Source organism: Passer domesticus, chromosome 28 (genome assembly GCF_036417665.1).
Source record: "Passer domesticus isolate bPasDom1 chromosome 28, bPasDom1.hap1, whole genome shotgun sequence".
NCBI lineage: Eukaryota > Metazoa > Chordata > Aves > Passeriformes > Passeridae > Passer > Passer domesticus.
The window spans coordinates 3,479,022-3,498,738 of NC_087501.1; the positions used below are offsets into that span (position 1 = coordinate 3,479,022).

The window sequence follows — 19,717 nt, forward strand, 5'->3', positions numbered from 1 at the left end:
GGCGGCGCCGCCGCGGTGACGGGACCGGGGGTGCTCGGGGGTCTGTGAGGGATCCTGGGGGTCTGTGAGGGATCCTGGGGGTCTGTGAGGGGATCCCGGGGGTGCTCGGGGGTCTGTGAGGGGTCCCGGGGGTCTGTGAGGAGATCCCGGGAGTGCTCGGGGGTCTATGAGGGATCCTGGGGGTGCTCGGGGGTCTGTGAGGGATCCCGGGGGTATTCGGGGGTCTCTGAGGGGTCCTGGGGGTCTCTGAGGGGATCCCGGGGTGTTCTGGGGTCTATGAGGAGTCCCAGGAGTCTCTGAGGTGTCCCGGGGGTTTGTGAGGGGATCCCGGGGGTCTCTGAGGCGTCCCGGGGGTGCTTGGCGGTCTCTGAGGGATCCCGGAATATTCGAGGGTCTGTGAGGGGATCCCGGAGTATTCGAGGGTCTGTGAGGGGATCCCGGGGGTCTCTGAGGTATCCCGGAGGTCTGTGAGGGGATCCCGGGGGTCTCTGAGGTGTCCCCGGTCCCCGCTGCCGCCGGACGCTGCTCTCGCAGCGATGTGTGTGTGCTCGTAGCGGGGTTTCGGTGCGAGGCCATGGCCGGCAGCAGCAGCAGCAGCAGCAGCAGCCCGAGCCCCTCGGCCGAGCAGGCGCTGCTGCGGGCCGGGCTGGCGCTGTCCGAGCGGCCCGGGGCGCTGCGGGAGCTGGGCGCGCTGCTGGCGGCGGCGGAGCCGGGCTGCCTGCTGGGCTCGGCGGGCCCCGCGGCGCTGGCGCAGCTGGCGGCGGCGCTGGTTGGGCTGGCGGCCCCGCCGCGCCGGGAGCAGGACGGGGCCGAGCCGCCGGGCCGGGACGCGGCGCTGGCCGCCGTGGCGGAGCGGGCGGAGCGCGTTGGCGCCGTGTTCCTGCTGCTCCTGCAGAAGCTGGAGGATGCCCGGAGCCAGCAGCCACCGAGCAAGGTGCTGGGACACGCGTTCATCTTTGCTGTCACGCACAAAGACGAGAGGCCCTGGACCACGGCGAGGAGTCGGGCGGTGGCTCAGGAGGTGCTGGAGCGGCTGGTCCGGGCTGCGGGCTGCGGGTCCGTGGAGGAATTCCTGCGGGGGAAGGAGGAGGATGAGGAAGGAAGATTCGGAGTGGTGATGGGGATCCTGAAGCAGGAGTTGACCAAGTGAGTGGGGAGGGGAGTGTGCCGTGGTTGGAGGGTCTCTGTAGGAAATACTGGGAAATTTCTGAGGCTCGAGATGTGATAAATATGAAACCAGGAGTTTTACAAATGGATGGTGCTGGGGGATGATTGTCAGGGTTTGCTGCCAGCCGAGAGCCTCAAGTGGAGGGTAAATGAGTACTGCATGTTCCCTGAGCTGTGCCTGTCTCCCCAGAGACACCTGGAAGCGTAACCCTGCCTCCAAAGACGTGTTCTCCTGGGCTCTGCTCCGCGTCAGCCGGCCCTGGCTGTGCCCACACCTGGAGCGGGTCCTGCCGCCCGCGCTGCTCCTCTCCGACGACTTCCAGGAGGAGAACAAAGTGCTGGGCGTGCGCTGCCTGCACCACATCGTCCTCAACGTGGTGAGGGAGGGTGAGGAGCCCTCTGGGCTGTTGTGTGAAGGGAGGGACAATCCAGAATGTCCTGAGCTGTGTGGGACCCACAGGGACCCGAGTCCAGCCCTGGCCCTGCTCAGACACCCCAGCAATCTCATCCACGAGCGTTTCCTGGAGCTCTGGTGGCCTCTGGGCTGTGCCTGTTCCCTGGGCAGTGCCCAGCACCCTCTGGGGAAAGAACCTGTCCCTAAAATCCAGCCTGATCCTTCCCTGACAGAGCTCCAGCCGTGTGGGTCAGGTTCCTAACTTCTCTTGCTGGTGAATGGCAGGGTTAACCTGTATTTCCAGCAGTTCCTTTCACTCCCCAGCTTTGGGAAGGCCCTGGCAGGGTTTATCCTGCATTTCCAGCAGTCCCTCACATCTCTCAGGCTTTGAGAAGGCCCTGGCAGGGCTAGCCTGCATTTCCAGCAGTTCTTTACACCTCCCAGGCTTTGGGAAGGCCCTGGCAGGGTTAACCTGCATTTCCAGCAGTTCTTTACACCTCCCAAGCTTTGGGAAGGCCATGGGAGGGTTAACCTGCATTTCCAGCAGTTCCTTTCACTCCCCAGCTTTGGGAAGGCCCTGGCAGGGTTAACCTGCATTTCCAGCAGTTCCTTTCACTCCCCAGCTTTGGGAAGGCCCTGGCAGGGTTAACCTGCGTTTGCAGCAGTCCCTCACACTTCACACAGGGTTTAGGCTCCTGTGGTGCCCAGCAGTCACGTCCTGCCCTCTGCTGTTGCAGCCAGGGGCGGATCTGTGCCAGTTCAACAGGGCCCAGGTGGTGTTCCACGCCCTCTACAACCACCTCTACTCACGGGAGGCCCCTCTCATCCAGGTAGGACGGCTGCCCTGGGCTTCGGGGTGCCTCGGGGTGGTGGCAGCCCCTCAGGTTGAGGCAGAGCCTGTTCCCTGTCACAGTGCAGCCAGGCTGTCACCAGCCTGTGGACAAAGTAACTCAGTGGATTCCAGGAAAACACCACAGAGGGAAGAGCTCTTTGCTCCTGCCCATTCCAGGTGGGCAGGGAGCAGCTTTGAAGCACTCAGCTCAGCGGGTGGCCACAGGGCTGGGATTTGTTTTTTGGAGAGAACACGAGCTCACATTCATCCCTGTCCCCAAACCAGGCAGTGCTGCTGTGCCTGCTGGACCTGCTGCCCGTCCTGGAGCGATGCCAGCGGCGCCAGGGCCACGGCAGAGCCACCTCCCCCTGGGACCAGGTGCTGCAGCTGGTGCTGACCCACATGGAGGCCGAGCACCGGCTGGCACTGCGCCGGGTCTACGCTGGGACCCTGCCTGCCTTTGTCACCAGGTGGGACAGAGGGGACAGCGGCACCTGGGGCCCTGCCCACCTTCCTCAGGGGGTGGGAGCTGCACCTCAGGGTCCTGGCCACCTTCCTGAGGGGATGAGAGCTGCACCTCAGGGTCCTGCCCACCTTCCTGAAGGGGTGGGAGCTGCACCTGGGGCCCTGGGCTTGGTATCCAAGAGTATCCTCCCTGCTCAGGGCATGTTTTTGGGATCCAGGGGATCTATCCTCCCTCCTCATGGTGTGTTTTTGGTGTCCAAAAGTATCCTCCCTCCTCAGGCTGTGGTTTTTGAATCCAAGGGATCTATCCTCCCTGCTGAGGGTGTGGTTTTGGGATCCGGGGGGGTCTATCCTCCCTGCTCAGGGTGTGTTTTTGGGATCCAAGGGATCTATCCTCCCCCCTCAGGGTGTGTTTTTGGGATCCAGGGGATCTATCCTCCCTGCTCAGGGTGTGTTTTTGGGATCCAGGGGATCTATCCTCCCCTCTCAGGGTGTGTTTGTGCCACCAGACTGGGCATCCTCATCGTGAGGCACCTGAAGAGGCTGGAGCGAGTCATCCTGGGCTACCTGGAGGTCTCTGATGGCCCCGGGGAAGAGGCCAGACTGGGAATCCTGGAGACCCTGCAGTGCACCATAGAGCATGCCTGGCCCAGGTACCTCTCTGGGGGGATTGCACACAGAAAAGCTGTCCTGGAAACCTGTCCTGATGTGAATGTTTCATTCCTATCCTGGATGTTTCTGCTTTAAGACCCAAAGTTACTTCTTCTTGAGGAAAATGCCCTGAAATCCTAAGGGAAAATTGTCCCAGGAAGTACTCACTGCTATTACTAAAAAACCTGGGTCCAAAATTAAGCTGGGTCCTCATTTTGACCCAACTTGTGCTTATTCCAAATGCAGAAATTAAACCAACATGGAGTAAACCCTGTGCTGTGGACTGGGCTGTGCAGTGCCAGCATCCCCAGCACCATCCCGAGGTTCCTGCCTGCCCAGGGCTGTCCTGGCAGCAATCCTGCCCCAGAGCAGCCCCAGGCTGTGCTGTCCCTGGCTGGGGACGGGTTTGGGATGAGCTGTTTCCCTTGCAGGATGCCCTGCAGGCTCCCCGTGCTCCTCAAGGCCCTGCTGAGGCTGCTCTGGGACGTTCACACGGAGCGGGGCCCGACCCCCGAGCCCGTCAGGGCTGCCCTGCTGCACAGGGCCACCCAGTGCCTCATCCTGCTGGACCGCTGCTGCCAGGGCCAGGTCAAGGTGAGCCAGGGCTCCCTGGGGCTGCCAGGGCCAGGTCAAGGTGAGCCAGGGCTCCCTGGGGACTGCCAGGGCCAGGTCAAGGTGAGCCAGGGCTCCCTGGGGATGCCAGGGCCAGGTGAAGGTGAGTCAGGGCTCCCTGGGGGTGCCAGGGCCAGGTCAAGGTGAGCCAGGGCTCCCTGGGGGTGCCAGGGCCAGGTCAAGGTGAGCCAGGGCTCCCTGGGGCTGCCAGGGCCAGGTGAAGGTGAGTCAGGGCTCCCTGGGGGTGCCAGGGGGCTGCCAGGGCCCTCTTCCCTCCCAGCCCACCAGGAGTTTGGATTCCCCCCCTCCCAGCAGCACTGAAAGTGGCTCGGTAGCTGTTGATGGGCTCAGTGGGTGCTGTGCTCCCCCACAGGGCTGGGGAGGGCGGGTGACACCATGAGTGCCAGGGCACTGGCAGTGCTGCTCTGCCCCTGCAGGTGCTGCTGGCAGGGGTGCACAGCAGCTGTGAGGAGGACCGGGTGCGGGAGTGCCTCAGGAAGGTGCAGGAGAGCACCTGACACTGCTCACCCCCTTTTGTACAATAAAATGTTGTATTTATTGAAAGTTCTGTCGTTCTTGTCCCACCTGTGAGCCCTGCACCTCCCCTAGACACAGCTGAGGTTTCTCCAGCCTTACAGGAGCAGCAGAGCCCCCCAGGCCAGGGGCAGAGGTTGGGCTCAGCTTTTTGAGGGGAGGTGGGAGATGTTCCCTCGAGCTGGGCCTCACCCAGTTGTACAAACTCACTGCAATTGCCTGGGCTCGGGACACAAACCCCAAAAAACATGTGGAGTATCAAACCAGGAGTTCTGAGGGTCTTGTGAGGTGGGTGACAGATGCTGGAGTCCCACTCTGGTGACACATCTGGGTTTGTCAGTCAGTACAAAATGGGGTCAGGGGGGCTCAGGCTGCTTTTGTCTTGGTGCTGGGCTCTGTTTCCTCTTCGTACTCGATCTCGATGTAGGGACGTTTCCTCCTGGCTGGGCCCTTCAGGGGTGTTTTCCCTTTAGATTTGGAGTGGGAGGCTTTCTTCTCTACTTCTTCCTCCTTTTCCTGCTCCTCTTCACTGCTTGTCTCCAGCTTATCCATGTCCTGAGGAAGAATTGAGTGAGCAGAGTGATGTCAGAGCAGGTTGTGCAACTAAACCTCCTCTTTCCCCAAAATCACCTCATTGCAATCCCACTGCACAATCCCTGGCTCCAGAGGAGCTGGGCTGGGCTCCCACTGTCCAATTCTCTTTGACAGCTGATTTTGCTGCCTCTTACCCATTCCCAGAGAGCCCCAAGGGTGGAGTTTGTGCTTCACCCACCTCGAAGTCGCTGAGCTCGCTGTCCTCTGCTTCCACAAACTCCCTTTTGTCCACGTCCTGCAAGGAACAGAGGCAGGGACTGAGCAGTGGCATGAAGAGCCACCAAAAGGTTTTTCTGAGCTGTCCCAAGTTCTTCTCAGCCCAACTCAGCACCAGGGCAGGGCTGGAAGCTTTACCTCATCATCATCATCATCTTCTTCCCTCTCTGCATCCGACTCGCTCTCGCTCTCTGCATCTTGCTGCTGGAGAGCCTTGTCAAAGGCGTGGATGGGGAAGTTGTAAATGTCTCCATACTGAAAGGAAAAATGGGATTTTCCATAAGCCACAGGAGGAAGATGGACTTTGGGCTGGGGAGGCACTGCATGGGGCAGCATCAGCCTGAGGTGTGGATCAGCCCCTTCCCAACCCTGAGCCCACACTCCTGCAGGAGGGGAGCCCTCGTGTTTTGGGGCTCAAGCAGGAGGGCAGGCCTTGTGTTTTGGGGCTCCCTGTGCACAGGACAGGAGGAGAGCCCTCGTGTTTTGGGGCTCAAACAGAAGGGCAGCCCTCATGTTTTGGGGCTCCGTGTGTTTTGGGGCTCCCTGTACACAGGAGGGGAGCCCTTGTGTTTTGGGGCTTCCTGTGTTTCGGGGCTCCGTGTGTTTTGGGGCTCCCTGTGCACAGGAGGAGAGCCCTCGTGTTTTGGGGCTCAAACAGAAGGGCAGCCCTTGTGTTTTGGGGCTCCCTGTGCACAGGACAGGAGGGCAGCCCTCATGTTTTGGGGCTTCCTGTGTTTTAGGGCTCCCTGTGCACAGGACAGGAGGGGAGCCCTTGTGTTTTGGGGCTTCCTGTGTTTTGGGGATCCCTTGTGTTTTGGGGCTCCCTGTGCACACAGCAGGATTGCAGCCCTTCCTTCAGGGGCTCCCTGTGTTTTGGGGAGCCAGGCACCCCATTCCCCCAGGGCAGCTGACACCGTGAGCTCCGTGTGACCCTCACCGTGTCCTGCTTCAGCCTTTCCAGCAGCTCCTTCTCGATGGCGTTGTCCAGCTGGGCAGCGATCAGGGCTTTCTCCTAGGGAACACAGAGCAGCTGTGTGAGGCCAGGGGCAGCGGGACAGCAGCAGTGGCACGAGGTGACACGGGGCACTCCTTACCTCGCGCCTGTTCTCGCGCCTCTCGATCTTCCTGCGCAGCGGGACGAGCTTCCTCCTGCAGGGAACACACTGGGAGTGGCACAGCCAGCAGCTGCAGCATTCCAGACGGGGGGAACCTCCTTATCTCCCAGGATAAGAAAGATCTAAAGCTGGTAGAGGGTGCCCAAAGGATGGGGAAGGGTCTGGAGGGGCCACAGGAGGAGCAGATCCTCCCGAGGGACAGCTCTGACCTCGGCGCTCTGTGACAGGGAGTGGCTGGAGCTGGGGCAGGGCAGGGTCAGGGTGGATTTTAGGGGAAGATTCTTCCTCCAGAGGGTGCTGGGCACGGCCCCGAGGCTGCCAGAGCTCCAAGATGGACACTGCTCCCAGGGGGGCACAGGTGGGGTTGTTGGGGTGTCAGTGCAGGGCCAGGAGGTGGGATCAATGATCCATGAACTGAGATCAATGATCCCTGTGGGATCAGTGATTAATGAGTTGAAATCAATGATCCATGAACTGAGATCAATGATCCCTGTGGGATCAATGATCACTGAGTTGGGATCAGAGATCCTTGTGGGATCAATGATCAATGAGCTGGGATCCATGATCCCTGTGGGATCAATGAGCTGGGATCAGTGATCACTGAGCTGGGAACAATCATCCCTGTGGGATCAATGATCAATCAGTTGGGATCAATGATCCCCAAGCTGGGATCAGTGATCCCTGTGCGATCCCTGAGCTGGGATCAATGTTTCCTGTGGGATCAATGAGCTGGGATCAATGGTTCCTGTGGGATCAATGATCTGGGATCAATGATCACTGAGCTGGGGTCAGTGATCCCTGTGGGATCAATGATCAATGATCTGGGATCAATGAGCTGGGATCAGTGATCCCTGTGGGATCAATGATCAATGAGCTGGGATCAATGATCACTGAGCTGGGATCAGTGATCCCTGTGGGATCAATGATCACTGATCTGGGATCAACGATCACTGAGCTGGGATCACTGATCCCTGTGGTCCCTCCCGCTCAGGACATTCCCTCAGGACATTCACACGCTGCAGCTCATCCGTGCCAGATCCATCTAAACCCCCCAGGAAAACAGGGACCAGCTCCGTGTCCCAGCGGCTCAGGAGAGGGGCAGTGGCTCCAGCAGCCACCACAGGTCACTCCACGGCCACTGGTGTGTCCCTTACTGTCTCTTGAGGGTCAGCTTGCGGATGCGGATCAGGTACTGCGTGATCTTGGTGAACCTCTGCTTGCACTTGTGCCGGATGAAGCGCGGCCAGTAGATGAGGTTCTCGTCGATCTGCTCCAGAGCCTTCTCGTAGTTCTTGCTCAGCAGCACCTGTGGGGACAGGGCAAGGGCTGGGTGACAGAGCAGGACGAAACAGGGACGCCTGGGAGGGGCTGCATCGCCTCCAGAGTCACGGAATCATTTAGGGAAAGCCCCCCAAGGGGGATCCCCACCTCGCCCCCAGCCCCGAGCACTCAGTGCCACCCCCAGGATGGGAATTCCAAACCTCCCTGGGCAGTTCCATGCCTGAGCAGCCTCTCCATGGAGACATCCCTGCTGCTGCCCAGCCTGTCCCTGCCCTGGAACAGCCTCCCTGCCACTGTCCCTGCCGTGTCCCCGAGCTCACCCGCTCCCAGAGGCGCCGGGGAAACGCCGCCCGCTCGATGGCCTTCATGTAGAGATAACAGCGACCTGGAACAGGCAACAGCCCCCTGAGCCCCTGCCCAGAGCCAGGCTGGGCAGGGGTGGCAGTGCCCGCGGGCAGGGCACTGCCACCCACTGCACCCCAGGCTGAAAAGACTCCCCAGATAAATCCAAGCTGTGACCCCCAGCGCCACATGCAGCATTGCCGTGGCACTCCGGGGATGGGGGCTCCAAACCCCCCTGGGGGCCCTTCCTAGGGCTGATCCCCTGTCCCTGCAGGTCCTGCTCCCACCTTTCTCCTCGCGCACTGTGGCGTACTGGCTGTTGGCCAGCGGGCAGGAGGAGCGGTTGCACAGCCCCGTCAGGTTGTACTCGTTCCTGCAGAAATTCTGCGTTTTGGTGCTGCGAAAAAAGGGCAAAGAGTTCATGAGGGGAGGGCAGGAAGACCCCACCACTTCCCTGTGACTCTCTGTGTGGCCGCGGTGGCGCAGAGGGGACACTTTGGGTGTACCCGAGCGTGTCCCTCCCGTTCCTGTCCCTGCTGGGTCCCCCAAAACCCTCCCGGCTCAGCCCGCCCCCAACCCAAACTCACGTCATCTTGTAGGAGCAGAACTGCCTGTTCCCCAGCATGCTCCAGACAACCTGCGGGGGGACAAACAGCGGGTGACACACCGCGACACGCCTGCCCCGCCTGTCCCCGCTCCGACCCCACAGACACCGCGGTTCTCCCGGTGTGCCCCGGCACGGAGAGCAGGCACAGCACGTGGGCTGCTGCCAGGTCCCCGCTCACACCCGCGGTGCCCCCGGAGCCACAGCGGTGCTGGGGACAGACACGGGACAGACAGGGGACAGACAGGGGGACAGACAGGGGACAGACAGGGGACCGCGGCCACGTGCGGCGGGGACACGGCCGGGCCCGCCGGGCGTCTGACACGGGGCCGAAAGAACGGTCGGACTCACATCGTCCGAATGCATGGTGGCGGTGACAGAGGTGGCGGCGGTGGCACAGGCGGCGGTGGCGGTGACACAGGTGGCGGTGACAGCGCGGACTGACGGTACCGGGAGCGCCGGCCGCGCGGGCTAGGGCGCCGCCATTACAGGAAGGGGCGGGGCGCGTGAAGTCTCGCGAGAGCGGCGGCCCTGAGGGAGGGGAAAAGGGCGGGAAGGAGGGAGGGCCGCGCTGTCATGGCGGCCGCGCCCCTCAGGGCGGAGATCACAATAACCCTTGTTTAAACAGGCGCTGAGGGGCCCCGAGCGGTGTGTTTGGAGCAGGTTAAATCTGCACTCTGGAGCCGTGGGAGAAAATGCAGTTTCTCTGCTAAGCTCTTCCCTCAGAGCTGACAAAGCCACATTAAATACAGTGATCTACCTGGCTCTGTTGGCTGAGTCTAAACCTTATTCCCACCTCAGTTCCTTTAGAGCTCTTCAAACGAGTAAATGAGTTTAATGCACGTTGGGAAGGACACACGAGCAGCACAGACACAGCACAATACATCAGACTACACCACAAACAAATTAATTGTTTTTAGCATCCTCAGAGGAGCGGTGACATGAGTGACATTTTAGTGCCGGCTGATTCCATGGCTGAGGGAATGGATGGAGCCTCCAAATCCAGGAGCAGAGGCTGGAGATTGTTGAGTCTGGGGCAGGCTGGGCCGGCAGTGGCTGCCCTCACATCCGTGTTCTGTCACCATAATTACAATTCCAAAGCAGGGCAGACATTCCTTGGCTATTCCACGTTTTCCGCCTCCCCGTCGCTCTCCTCCGTGAGGGGCGATTCCCGCTGGGCTTCCTTCGTGCTGTAGCTCTTGGGTTTCATGGCGCACTCCTGGCTCAGGATGGCCTGGGTGAAGCAGAGCAGAAATCATGCTTTAATAAAAGTAATTCTTAATTTGATCAGTTAACAGGAGCGTTACCACATTGGGAAAAAGCCAAAGCAGACTTTTCCCCAGGGAACACAAGCTGTGAGCGCAGGGAAGGACCCTCTAAACCTCCCTGCTTTTATCTCAGTTTTTTTGTCCATTTTTGAGGGCGGCACGGAGCCCAACAGGGAAGACACAACCCCTGGCAAATTAATTCTTAATTCCCTCAGATCCCTGTGATGTGGAACCCCAGGAGAACACCCTGACTGACCATCTTCTCCTCCGTGGCCGGGGGGCTGCGCAGGAGCCAGCAGAGCGGGGCGTAGGCCACGTTCAGCACGCCCACCATCACCATCAGCCAGGGGAAGCCCAGGGCTCGCGCGATCGCCCCGCCCGTGGACGGACCTGCGAATTCCGGTCAAAAAAAAGTGACAAAACTCCAGGGAGGTGCACCTCCACTGCGAGTAAAACTCTCCTACCGACAGCAAAGCCCGTGCAGAAGGCCACGTCGGCGATGGCGTAGACGGTGCCGTAGGCTGAGGTGTGGCGCAGGTCCACCAGGTAGCCCATGATGGGCATCATGGAGGAGTCCACCATGCCTGCCCGGGGCATGAGGGGCTCCTCAGTCCCCCTGCCCCGGGGAGCTGCGCCGGGGCAGCCACAGCACCCCCAGCTTACCTATGGCAAAGCCCAGGCCGGCGTTGGGGCCGATCAGCCCGTAAATGTTGGTGGCCAGAGGGACCTGGGGAGGAGAGAGGGGAGGAGTGAGGCCAGGAGGGCTGTGGGAGGTGGGAAGGTGGGACACAGGCCATGGAATTGTGGGATGGGAGCTTAAAGGTCTTTGTGTCCCAGCCATGCCATGGGCAGGGACATTTCCCACTCTCCCAGGGTGTTCCAGCCTGGCCTTGGGCACTTCCAGAGACCCAGGATCAACAGCTCCTCTGGGATATTACATACTTCTATTTAACTACACGCTTGTAATTTTAGTGTTATTACTTAATTTTGGAAGGTTTTTTTTATGGCTTTAGGTTAAATATACTATTCTCTTGGGAGTTAGTTAGTATAGAGAGTTTAAAATTTTTAGTATTTAGAACTCTAACACCATCCCAGCTCCTCACCACCCTCACAGGGAGGAATTTTTTCCCAATGTCCCACCTAACCCTGCCCTGTGTCACTTTGAAGCCGTTTCCCCTCGTTGTGTCCCTCCATCCCTTGTGAATCCAGGCTCCCTTTGGGTCCTGGACAGCCACAGGTCACCCCGCAGCCTTTCCCAGGCTGAACAATCCCAAATCTCAGCCTGGAGATCTGGAGATCTGCAAGCCCTGAGCACTGGCTGTGGCAGGAGGGTGAAAATCCCTGCAGGGACACCTCGGATCCCCTTTGTGGGGCAGGGCTGTGGGATCCCACCTCAGATCCCCCTGTGGGGATCCCACCTCAGATCCCCCTGTGGGGCAGGGCTGTGGGGATCCCACCTCGGATTCCCCTGTGGGGATCCCACCTCAGATTCCTTTGGATTCCCCCCGTACTCACACAGAGGAGGCTGATTCCCACCACAGCCATCCCAATCATGGAGCACAGCCACCTGCAACGTGAGCACAGGGCGGGAGCTCTCAGCCTCGAGCAGAACATGCTGAAATTTGGGCTGGGCTGAGCCCAAATCTTTAATATCCCGCTTACCTGCCCATCCTGTTGGCCAGAATCCCAAAGAGGTTGGTGCCAATGAGGTAGGAGATGCTGGCAGGCAGGAATGCCATCCCTGGGAGACAGAAAGGATTTAAAAGTGTCTCGTGCCCAAGAAAACACAGATATGCCCAATTTTTCACTCCCCAATGGCCTCATTTTGAGAATATAACGAGCTAGGCCAGGCACGTGCACATCTCCTGCCACAATTTCTCCCTCTTCCACCTTTCCACCTTTTCCCTCACTAAATAAACAGGAATAAAGCTGCTTAAGTAAAAAACTCAGGGATCATTATGTAGCTCACAATTAAATATTTGCTCTCCCTGCTGCTTTACCAGTTGTTTATTTTTCATATCCTCTCCTGCTGACAATAAATAAAAGTGAGCAGCTCCATTTCCCTGGACAGCTTCCTTATTGGAGCACGCTGATTCGTGTTTAATTTCCTCTCCTCTAACAGTACACAACCTGGTTAATCCTGCAGGTTTACCCCGAGCTCTTCTGGGTTATTTTTCTCAGAATTGTGGGTGAAAGAGACCCAGTAAAGAAGCCCCTTGAGTTCTGAACAGCTCGTGAGAGGGGTGGTGTTGAACTCTGAATCCAAACTGCTCTCAAATCTCAGGCACCTGAACACCTTAGTGAACATACTGGGATTTTCTTCTGTTAAATCACTTTGACAAAATCCCAAATACATTCCCCAAGGTGTTCAGGTACCTGTGATTTCCCATGGTGACGGGGGAGCCCTGAGTGCTTTTTCCCTGGGTTCTGCCCCTTCTCCCAGTGCCAGGATCCCTGGGTGCTGCTTTCCTTCCTCTCTCCAGAGAAGCTTTCAGCACCTGCTGTCGCTGAGGATAACTCAATCAGGAGCAATTCCAGCCCCCTGCTCGCAGCCTGCAATCCAATTTGGGATCTAAGTGCAGCCCAGGGGGTGATTCCTGCTCCGCTGGGGTTTTATCACCATTTCTGGTTGTTTCTGCAGCGAGCACAGGCGCTGTTATCTCCACATCCCATTTTCCGGGCAGCTGGCAATCAGCAGAGCCCGTCCTGCCCTGCCTGGGGTGCTGGGCACGGCCCCAGCTCGCTCTGCAGAGCCCATCTGGCCTCCCCAGCCCCGGCCCAGCACGAGCCCTGCACCACATGGGCTCCCTGCCCCGTTATTGCTCTGCCGGGCAGCAAATCCCACACAATTCTTGCAATAACAGAGCAGAGCAGCCACCACTGAGGACATTTCCAGCTGGAATTGGAGCCGTGCCCAGCCTGGGATCGCTCGCTGCACGGGCTGCAGGGCAGATGTTTCCTTCTCTTTTGGTGGAGTGATAGAAAAGATGATTCAACCCCTCCTGCAGTGCCCAGGCAGGGCCAGATCTTGGTCCCTGGAAGTGTCAGGGCTGGGATCAGTGACAGGCTGGACCTGGGGGCTCCTGGGGGTTTTTTCTGGGGTTCTGAGCTCTCTGGAGCTCTGGGGAAGAGCAGGGGACCTACCGAGCAGGGGACCTACCGAGCTGCCACTGCGGGGAGCACATGGTCTGCAGCATCCAGATGGGCAGCGTGGGCTCCAGCATGGCCACCCCCATGTTGGAGAAACAGAGGGCTCCTGGAAAAGGGAGAAAAGGGAGAAAAGCTCTGGTTTAGCCCTTTTTGTTGCTATTGCAATCAGGCACAAGGGAATTTTTAAAGTGGGGACAAATTTAAGGCTCCACCTTTACCTGCAGCCACCAGGATGTAGGGGTCTCGCAGCAGGGTGGATACAGGGGTGGCTTTGGTGCTCTGCAGAGGGGGTGACGTGGGCTGGGGGCTGTGCCCTGCTGGCCTGGCACAGCCCCAGCCCCGGGCAGTGCCCACCTCCCCCAGCCGGCGCCGTGCTCACCTCCGGGGAGATCCGCGAGGGCTGCAGGATGCACAGCTGCAGAGCTGGGGAGAGAACACGGCTGGGGGCTCCTCCTGCAGGCACCACTCCTTCCTTCCTTCCTTCCTTCCTTCCTTCCTTCCTTCCTTCCTTCCTTCCTTCCTTCCTTCCTTCCTTCCTTCCTTCCTTCCTTCCTTCCTTCCTTCCTTCCTTCCTTCCTTCCTTCCTTCCTTCCTTCCTTCCTTCCTTCCTTCCTTCCTTCCTTCCTTCCTTCCTTCCTTCCTTCCTTCCTTCCTTCCTTCCTTCCTTCCTTCCTTCCTTCCTTCCTTCCTTCCTTCCTTCCTTCCTTCCTTCCTTCCTTCCTCCATCCGTCTGTCCGTCCATCCATCCCCCTGTCCCTCCCCTCATCCCCACCCAGCCCAGAGCTCAGCCCCAGCTGCAGGAGCTGTTTGGGGCTGTGCTCGGAGTGGGCAGGGCAGGAGGAGGGAGCCCCAAATCCGCCTGGAGAGGTTTGGAAGGGTTTTGTCAACCCCGAATGCTCCCCTCGGGCTGGCGGCTGCGGAGCTGGAGCGGGACAGGAATGGGACGAGGAGAGGAAAAGGGTTCAAGCAGGAACTTTGATGGGCACGAGGCCCGTGTTTCATTCCCCGCGGCTCTCGCACGCTTCATTAGGGATATCTTGCTTTACAGCCAGACGAGGACGGTAACTGGGGCTGTAATTTAATTAGTTCCGTGCTTCCCACTGCAAATGCAGCTCCTGCTGGCTGGGACTTTGCCGTGGCACTCGGGAAGCTCCCGTGGCCTCTGTGCCATCCACGTCTGCTGGCAAAGCCGGGCTCCTTCGTGGCACCGGGAGGCTGCAGACAAGGGTGCCTTGCCAAAGAATTCAGAGTTCAGAGAGCTTCACTGAACGGGCTGCTGGAGCCATCACAGCAGTCAGGGGGTTATTGAAAAATGAGGGATTTGTTCCTGCTCTGCTGCTGTGCCAGTCAGCTGGAGATGGCCAAAACGGGATTTAATACTCATTAAATGATGATGATGATGGAATAAGCAGTGCTGGTGGTGTCACCCACCTGTGCTGAGGTGCCTCTTCCGCCCCACATCCACATTCCAATAATTTCCTTTATTTCTGGGGCTCCACCCTTTGGTTTCTCACCTCCATCCAGGAGGGCGAGGAAGGCCAGGACCAGGAAGGGCGACGCCTTGCCCACGAATTCGTACATGATGCTCCCGAAGGGCGCCCCGACTGCAAGGAAGGGCTGGGTCACACCCTGGCAGTGCCACCGTGCCCAGAGCCTGGCAGTGCCACTGTCCCCAGGGCCTGGAGGTGCCACCGTGCCCAGAGCCTGGCAGTGCCACTGTGCCCAGGGCCTGGCAGTACCACTGTCCCCAGGGCCTGGGGGTGTCACTGTGCCCAGGGCCTGGAGGTGCCACTGTCCCCAGAGCCTGGAGGTGCCACTGTGCCCAGAGCCTGGCAGTGCCACTGTCCCCAGAGCCTGGAGGTGTCACTGTCCCCAGGGCCTGGCAGTGCCACTGTCCCCAGGGCCTGGAGGTGTCACTGTGCCCAGGGCCTGGAGGTGCCACTGTGCCCAGAGCCTGGCAGTGCTACCATGCCTAGAGCCTGGAGGTGCCACCATGCCCAGAGCCTGGCAGTGCCACTGTCCCCAGAGCCTGGAGGTGTCACTGTCCCCAGGGCCTGGAGATGCCATTGTCCCCAGAGCCTGGCAGTGCCACTGTGCTCAGGGCTTGGAGGTGCCACTGTCCCCAGGGCCTGGGGCTGCTCTGAGTCCCTGCTGGGTGTTTGGGGAGGTGTCAGTCCCACATGCAGTGCCAGGGAGGGGACAGGGGGAGGGAGGGGAGCACCCAGCCTCTGGAAGGTGGCATTGCAGGTCCAGGTGACTCAGTGGAAGGTGGCATTGCAGGCCCAGGTGACGCTGTGGCCATGTCCCATTGGGGGGACACAGGGCACACAGGGGCTCCGTACTCAGCACTCCCAAGGCCAGGCCTCCCAGGGCGATGCCCATGGCGCTGCCCCTCTCCGCGTCGTCCGGGTACACGCTGGCCAGCAGCCCCAGGCCTGGGGGCACACACAGAGCCCACCTCAGCCTGGGGGCTCCTCTGCCATTCTGGGGGTTCAGCTGCTCCCTGGCTGGGGGTGGGGGCACTGAGGAGGAGGAGAAGGAGGAGGAGAAGGAGAAGGAGAAGGAGAAGGAGAAGGAGAAGGAGAAGGAGAAGGAGAAGGAGAAGGAGAAGGAGAAGGAGAAGGCAGCCAGGGGAGCTGATGCAGGGACGGAGGTGCAGAACCTTCACCTGCCACCGATGAGAAGGAGGAGCCGACGCCCTGCAGGGCTCTGGCGGTGAGCAGCAGCGTGTAGGTGCCTGAGAAAGCAAACACTGCAGAGGGAGGGCAGAGCTGGGCTCAGACTGGGCGAGGCTGGCCCCAGCCGGCTCCGGAAGGGGTGAGAGGGCAGAGGGATCGTCCTTGTCACCCTTTCCTGGGCCTGGGGGCTCTGCTGTGTCCTTTCTGACACGGAGCAGGTGATGGGGAGGGTACTCACTGATGGTGGAGAGGAACATGATGGTGAAGCCCAGGAACATGGGGATGTGGTACCCGATCCTGGAATGGGAAAAAAGAGGCCCCAGCTCAGGAGGGCTCCTTGTTCCCCCCTGGGGAATGTCTGTGGGCTGGGAAGCAGCTCCTGAGGGGGTGCTGTCCCCACAAGTGCTGCTCAGAGGGACCCCAGTGCCCCCCAATAACTCTGCAAACCCCCCCAGAGCCAGAGCTCTGCTCCCCACCCCTGTGCCCAGCCCAGCTCAGCGTCTGCAGGAGGGAAAGAAAACCTGAAAATAACATTTTATCCATCCACAGCGGGTTGAGAGGCTGCGTTTGTTTATCCCCTGCTTGCTGGTATCAAACAGCACCTGCCAGCACCTGAGGGGAGCATCAGAGAGCTTTATGCTGGGACACAAACCCACCAGGCACGTGCAGGCTGCCAGGAAAGCTGTCAGTGCTGCCTTTTGGGTGGATACATTTCACCTCTTGCTGTTTCCCTCCCGGCAATCCCTGCAGCTGCAGGCCATTCCTCAGCTCCTGCTGCTTCCAGCAGCCGAGGAATCGCGAGTGACAGGTGAGCAGTGCCACGGCTGAGCCTCACAGTTAAAGGGCAAATGGCATGGGTATGTGTTAGGGGAAGTTTTACAGATTTATAGTTGTGTTTTACCCCCTTTGTGTTGTTATGGGGTGGCCTGGGCTTGGATATTTTAGGGAGTTGGCAAGTTGGATATTTGGGAGTTGTTACCATGGCAACAACTGATCTCCAATCAAGGTTTCATGAAGTGACCTCCACCCCTGGACAGAACTTTGGGAGGGGCTAAAGGGTTAAAAGGCAAAACCTCCACTGTGTGGAGCAGCACATGGTGGCAAAAACCCTCTGCTCCCTTTAATATTTTCTCTATCCAGTCTTCTGCCGTATTTTTGATAAGGTTTTAATAAACCTTTCACATTTTTGAGAGCCACTGTCGTTTCTCACCCACGGAACCCCAGCTCTGACCTACCTGTTGGTCAGCACACCCACCCAGGGGTTGACCAGCAGCTGCACCAGAGCCTTGGAGGCGAAGAGCAGCCCCACGCGGGTGTTCTCCTGCGCCAGGAACTGCCCTCCCTGCAGGCAGCTCCTGCCCGGGGCTGGGGGGTGCCCTGGGGGGCTGCTCGGGGGGTGCCCGGGGCTGCTCTGGGGGTGCCCGGGGCTGCTCGGGGGGTCCCCGGGGCTGCTCGGGGGGTGCCCGGGGCTGCTCTGGGGGTGCCCTGGGGTGCTCGGGGGGTGCCCTCGGGGGCTGCTCTGGGGGTGCCCTGGGGTGCTCGGGGGGTGCCCGGGGCTGCTCTGGGGGTGCCCTGGGGTGCTCGGGGGGTGCCCTGGGGGGCTGCTCTGGGGGTGTCCTGGAGGGCTGCTCTGGGGGTGCCCTCGGGGGCTGCTCTGGGGGTGCCCGGGGCTGCTCTGGGGGTGCCCTCGGGGGATGCTCGGGGGGTGCCCTCGGGGGCTGCTCGGGGGGTTCCCGGGGGTGCTGCTCTGGGGGTGCCCTCGGGGGCTGCTCGTGGGGTGCCCTCGGGGGATGCTCTGGGGGTGCCCTCGGGGGATGCTCGGGGGGTGCCCTCGGGGGCTGCTCGGGGGGTTCCCGGGGGTGCTGCTCGTGGGGTGCCCTCGGGGGATGCTCGGGGGGTGCCCTGGGGTGCTCGGGGGGTGCCCTCGGGGGATGCTCCCCGTCCCGTTGCGCGGCCCCAGGGCGCTGCTGAAGCCCCGAACGGGCACGGTGGTGTTGTCAAAAGAGGAGGGCACGGAGGAGAAGGGAGGAGGAGCCCCCGGGGCTGCGGGGCTGGGCTCGGGCACGGCCGGGCTCGCGGAGCTCTTGGCGCCTTCGTACTCGGTGGTGTAGAGGAAGGTGGGGACGATGGGGACTGTCAAAAAAAGCCGGGGAAGGGATTAGTGAGGGATTGAGGGGTTTTCCTGCAGTTCCTGGCTCGGGTCCGAGCTGAGCGGTGCTGGCCAGGTGGGGTCCTGGAAGGTCACCTGGGCAGGAGCCCCTGGCATCGCCCAGGGACTGATGGAGCAGGGTAGCCAAGCCCTGAAGAGCTCCACGCTGTGTCCCCAAGACCCTCACACTGCCCTGAGACAGCCTTAAAAACCCTACAGTGTACCCTGAGACAGGGCCCCAAAGAAACCCACTCTGTGTCCCCAGAGAACCCCACAGTGGCAGCCCCAAAGAGCCCCACAATATGCCCTGAGACAGCCCCAAAGAGCCCCACATTGTACCAATGAGACAGCCCCAAAGAATCCGATATTGTTCCCACAAGACAAGCCCAAAGAACCCCACACTATACCCATGAGACAGCCCCAAAGAACCCCACACTGTGCCCCCAAAGAACCCCACGCTGTGCCCCCAAAGAACCCCACATTGTACCAATGAGACAGCCCCAAAGAACCCCACACCATGCCCAGGCAGCCCCAAAGGAACCCCACAATGTTCCTCCAAAGAATCCCACAGTGCACCCATGAGACAGCCCCAAAGAACCCCACACTGTGCCCCCAAAGAATCCCACACTGTCCCATGAGCAGCTCCAAAAGCACCTCACACTCTACCCCTGAGACAACCCCAAAGAACCCCACATTGTACCCCTGAGACAGCCCCAAAGAACCCCACAATGTGCCACTAAAGAACACCACACTATACCCAAGAGACAGCCCCAAAGAATCCCACAATGTGCCCCTGAGACGGCCCCAAAGAGCCCTGCTGTGTATTCACAAGCAGCCCCAAAGAGCCTCACAATGTGTCAATCAGACAACCCCAAAGAACCCCACAATGTCCTGTGAGACACCCCCAAAGAATCCCATATTGTTCCCACAAGACAAGCCCAAAGAACCCCATGCTATACCCATGAGACAGCCCCAAAGAACCCATGCTGTACCTCTGAGACAACCCTAAAGAATCCCACATTGTACCCCTGAGACACCCCCAAAGAACCCCACAATGTACCCCCAAAGAATACCACACTATACCCAAGAGACAGCCCCAAAGAGCCCCACATTGTACCTCTAAGACAGCCCCAAAAAATCCCATATTGTTCCCACAAGACAAGCCCAAAGAACCCCACACTATACCCCTGAGACAACCCCAAAGAACCCCACAATGTACCCATGAGACAGCCCCAAAGAACCCCACAATGTGCCCCGAAGAACCTCACACTGTGCCCCGAAGAACCCCACACTGTGCCCCAAGGACCCCCATGGTCCCCAAGTCCCCCCACAGCCCCAAGACCCCCCACAGCCCCCAGGCCCCCCAGCCCCCCGGCAGCCCCGCCGTACCCACGACGGTGAGCAGGATGTTGTCCAGCAGCAGCGCCACGAACACCACCCCCAGCACCAGGCGGGGAGAGGCCCTGCCCGCGGCCAGCCAGGGCTGCGACACGGCTGGGGACACGGCTGGGGACACCCCTGGGGACACCCCCGGGGACATGGCCAGGGCACAGCCAGGCTCCTGCGGGCTCCCGCGCTCAGGGCTCGAGGCTCCACAGACCTGCCAAGAGAACATTCCAGGTCAAACCTCCCTCGGGCCGTGGCTTCTCCCGTGGGAAGGCAGCT

General features: G+C 60.1%; 3 protein-coding genes across 7 annotated transcripts; 1 reads left to right on the forward strand and 2 right to left on the reverse strand.

Annotated features, from left to right (window-relative positions):
* The first annotated feature begins 148 nt into the window (after nt 1-148).
* TTI2 (TELO2 interacting protein 2) lies at nt 149-4,685 on the forward strand. 5 transcript variants are annotated; one of them, XM_064400444.1, is made up of 8 exons: nt 149-301; nt 453-1,146; nt 1,358-1,544; nt 2,299-2,391; nt 2,679-2,863; nt 3,368-3,511; nt 3,941-4,103; nt 4,559-4,685. In XM_064400444.1, exons 2-8 carry the CDS (start codon nt 575-577, stop codon nt 4,637-4,639), a joined length of 1,425 nt encoding a protein of 474 aa, XP_064256514.1. In that variant the 5' UTR covers nt 149-301; nt 453-574; the 3' UTR covers nt 4,640-4,685. The 5 variants fall into 5 exon arrangements, 4 of the variants coding, with proteins under 4 accessions (XP_064256514.1, XP_064256515.1, XP_064256513.1 ...); XM_064400443.1 differs by having other exon boundaries at nt 199-422; nt 464-1,146; XM_064400442.1 differs by having other exon boundaries at nt 199-1,146.
* Nucleotides 4,654-9,328, reverse strand: MAK16 (MAK16 homolog). The gene is made up of 10 exons (XM_064400446.1): nt 9,159-9,328; nt 8,791-8,840; nt 8,491-8,600; nt 8,182-8,246; nt 7,735-7,886; nt 6,560-6,614; nt 6,403-6,477; nt 5,604-5,720; nt 5,428-5,484; nt 4,654-5,210 (listed from the first exon to the last, which is right to left on the reverse strand). Exons 1-10 carry the CDS (start codon nt 9,171-9,173, stop codon nt 5,022-5,024), a joined length of 885 nt encoding a protein of 294 aa, XP_064256516.1. The 5' UTR covers nt 9,174-9,328; the 3' UTR covers nt 4,654-5,021.
* Nucleotides 9,329-9,786: 458 nt separating this feature from the next.
* SLC18A1 (solute carrier family 18 member A1) lies at nt 9,787-19,594 on the reverse strand. The gene is made up of 16 exons (XM_064400447.1): nt 19,442-19,594; nt 17,839-18,036; nt 17,139-17,280; nt 16,142-16,200; nt 15,894-15,977; nt 15,568-15,660; nt 14,740-14,829; nt 13,605-13,648; nt 13,444-13,504; nt 13,236-13,331; nt 11,738-11,816; nt 11,591-11,642; nt 10,739-10,802; nt 10,540-10,659; nt 10,332-10,465; nt 9,787-10,041 (listed from the first exon to the last, which is right to left on the reverse strand). The coding sequence occupies exons 1-16, from the start codon at nt 19,590-19,592 to the stop codon at nt 9,928-9,930; spliced, it is 1,581 nt and encodes a 526-aa protein (XP_064256517.1). The 5' UTR covers nt 19,593-19,594; the 3' UTR covers nt 9,787-9,927.
* Nucleotides 19,595-19,717: the final 123 nt, after the last annotated feature.

Bases quoted from the DNA above. Each gene is read 5' to 3' on its own strand.
- SLC18A1 (XM_064400447.1), bottom strand. From the start codon at position 19,592: ATGTCCCCGGGGGTGTCCCCAGGGGTGTCCCCAGCCGTGTCCCCAGCC. The intron at 18,037-19,441 runs GTACGGCGGGGC...TTTTTTTGACAG, and splicing joins CATCCTGCTCACCGTCGTGG to TCCCCATCGTCCCCACCTTC. The intron at 11,643-11,737 runs GTAAGCGGGATA...CTCACGTTGCAG, and splicing joins CTGGCCAACAGGATGGGCAG to GTGGCTGTGCTCCATGATTG.
- TTI2 (XM_064400444.1), top strand. From the start codon at position 575: ATGGCCGGCAGCAGCAGCAGCAGCAGCAGCAGCCCGAGCCCCTCGGCC. The intron at 1,545-2,298 runs GTGAGGGAGGGT...CTGCTGTTGCAG, and splicing joins ACCACATCGTCCTCAACGTG to CCAGGGGCGGATCTGTGCCA. The intron at 2,864-3,367 runs GTGGGACAGAGG...TTGTGCCACCAG, and splicing joins CTGCCTGCCTTTGTCACCAG to ACTGGGCATCCTCATCGTGA.
- MAK16 (XM_064400446.1), bottom strand. The intron at 5,721-6,402 runs GTGAGGGTCACA...TTTTCCTTTCAG, and splicing joins AAAGGCTGAAGCAGGACACG to TATGGAGACATTTACAACTT. The intron at 5,485-5,603 runs GTAAAGCTTCCA...TGTTCCTTGCAG, and splicing joins AAGATGATGATGATGATGAG to GACGTGGACAAAAGGGAGTT.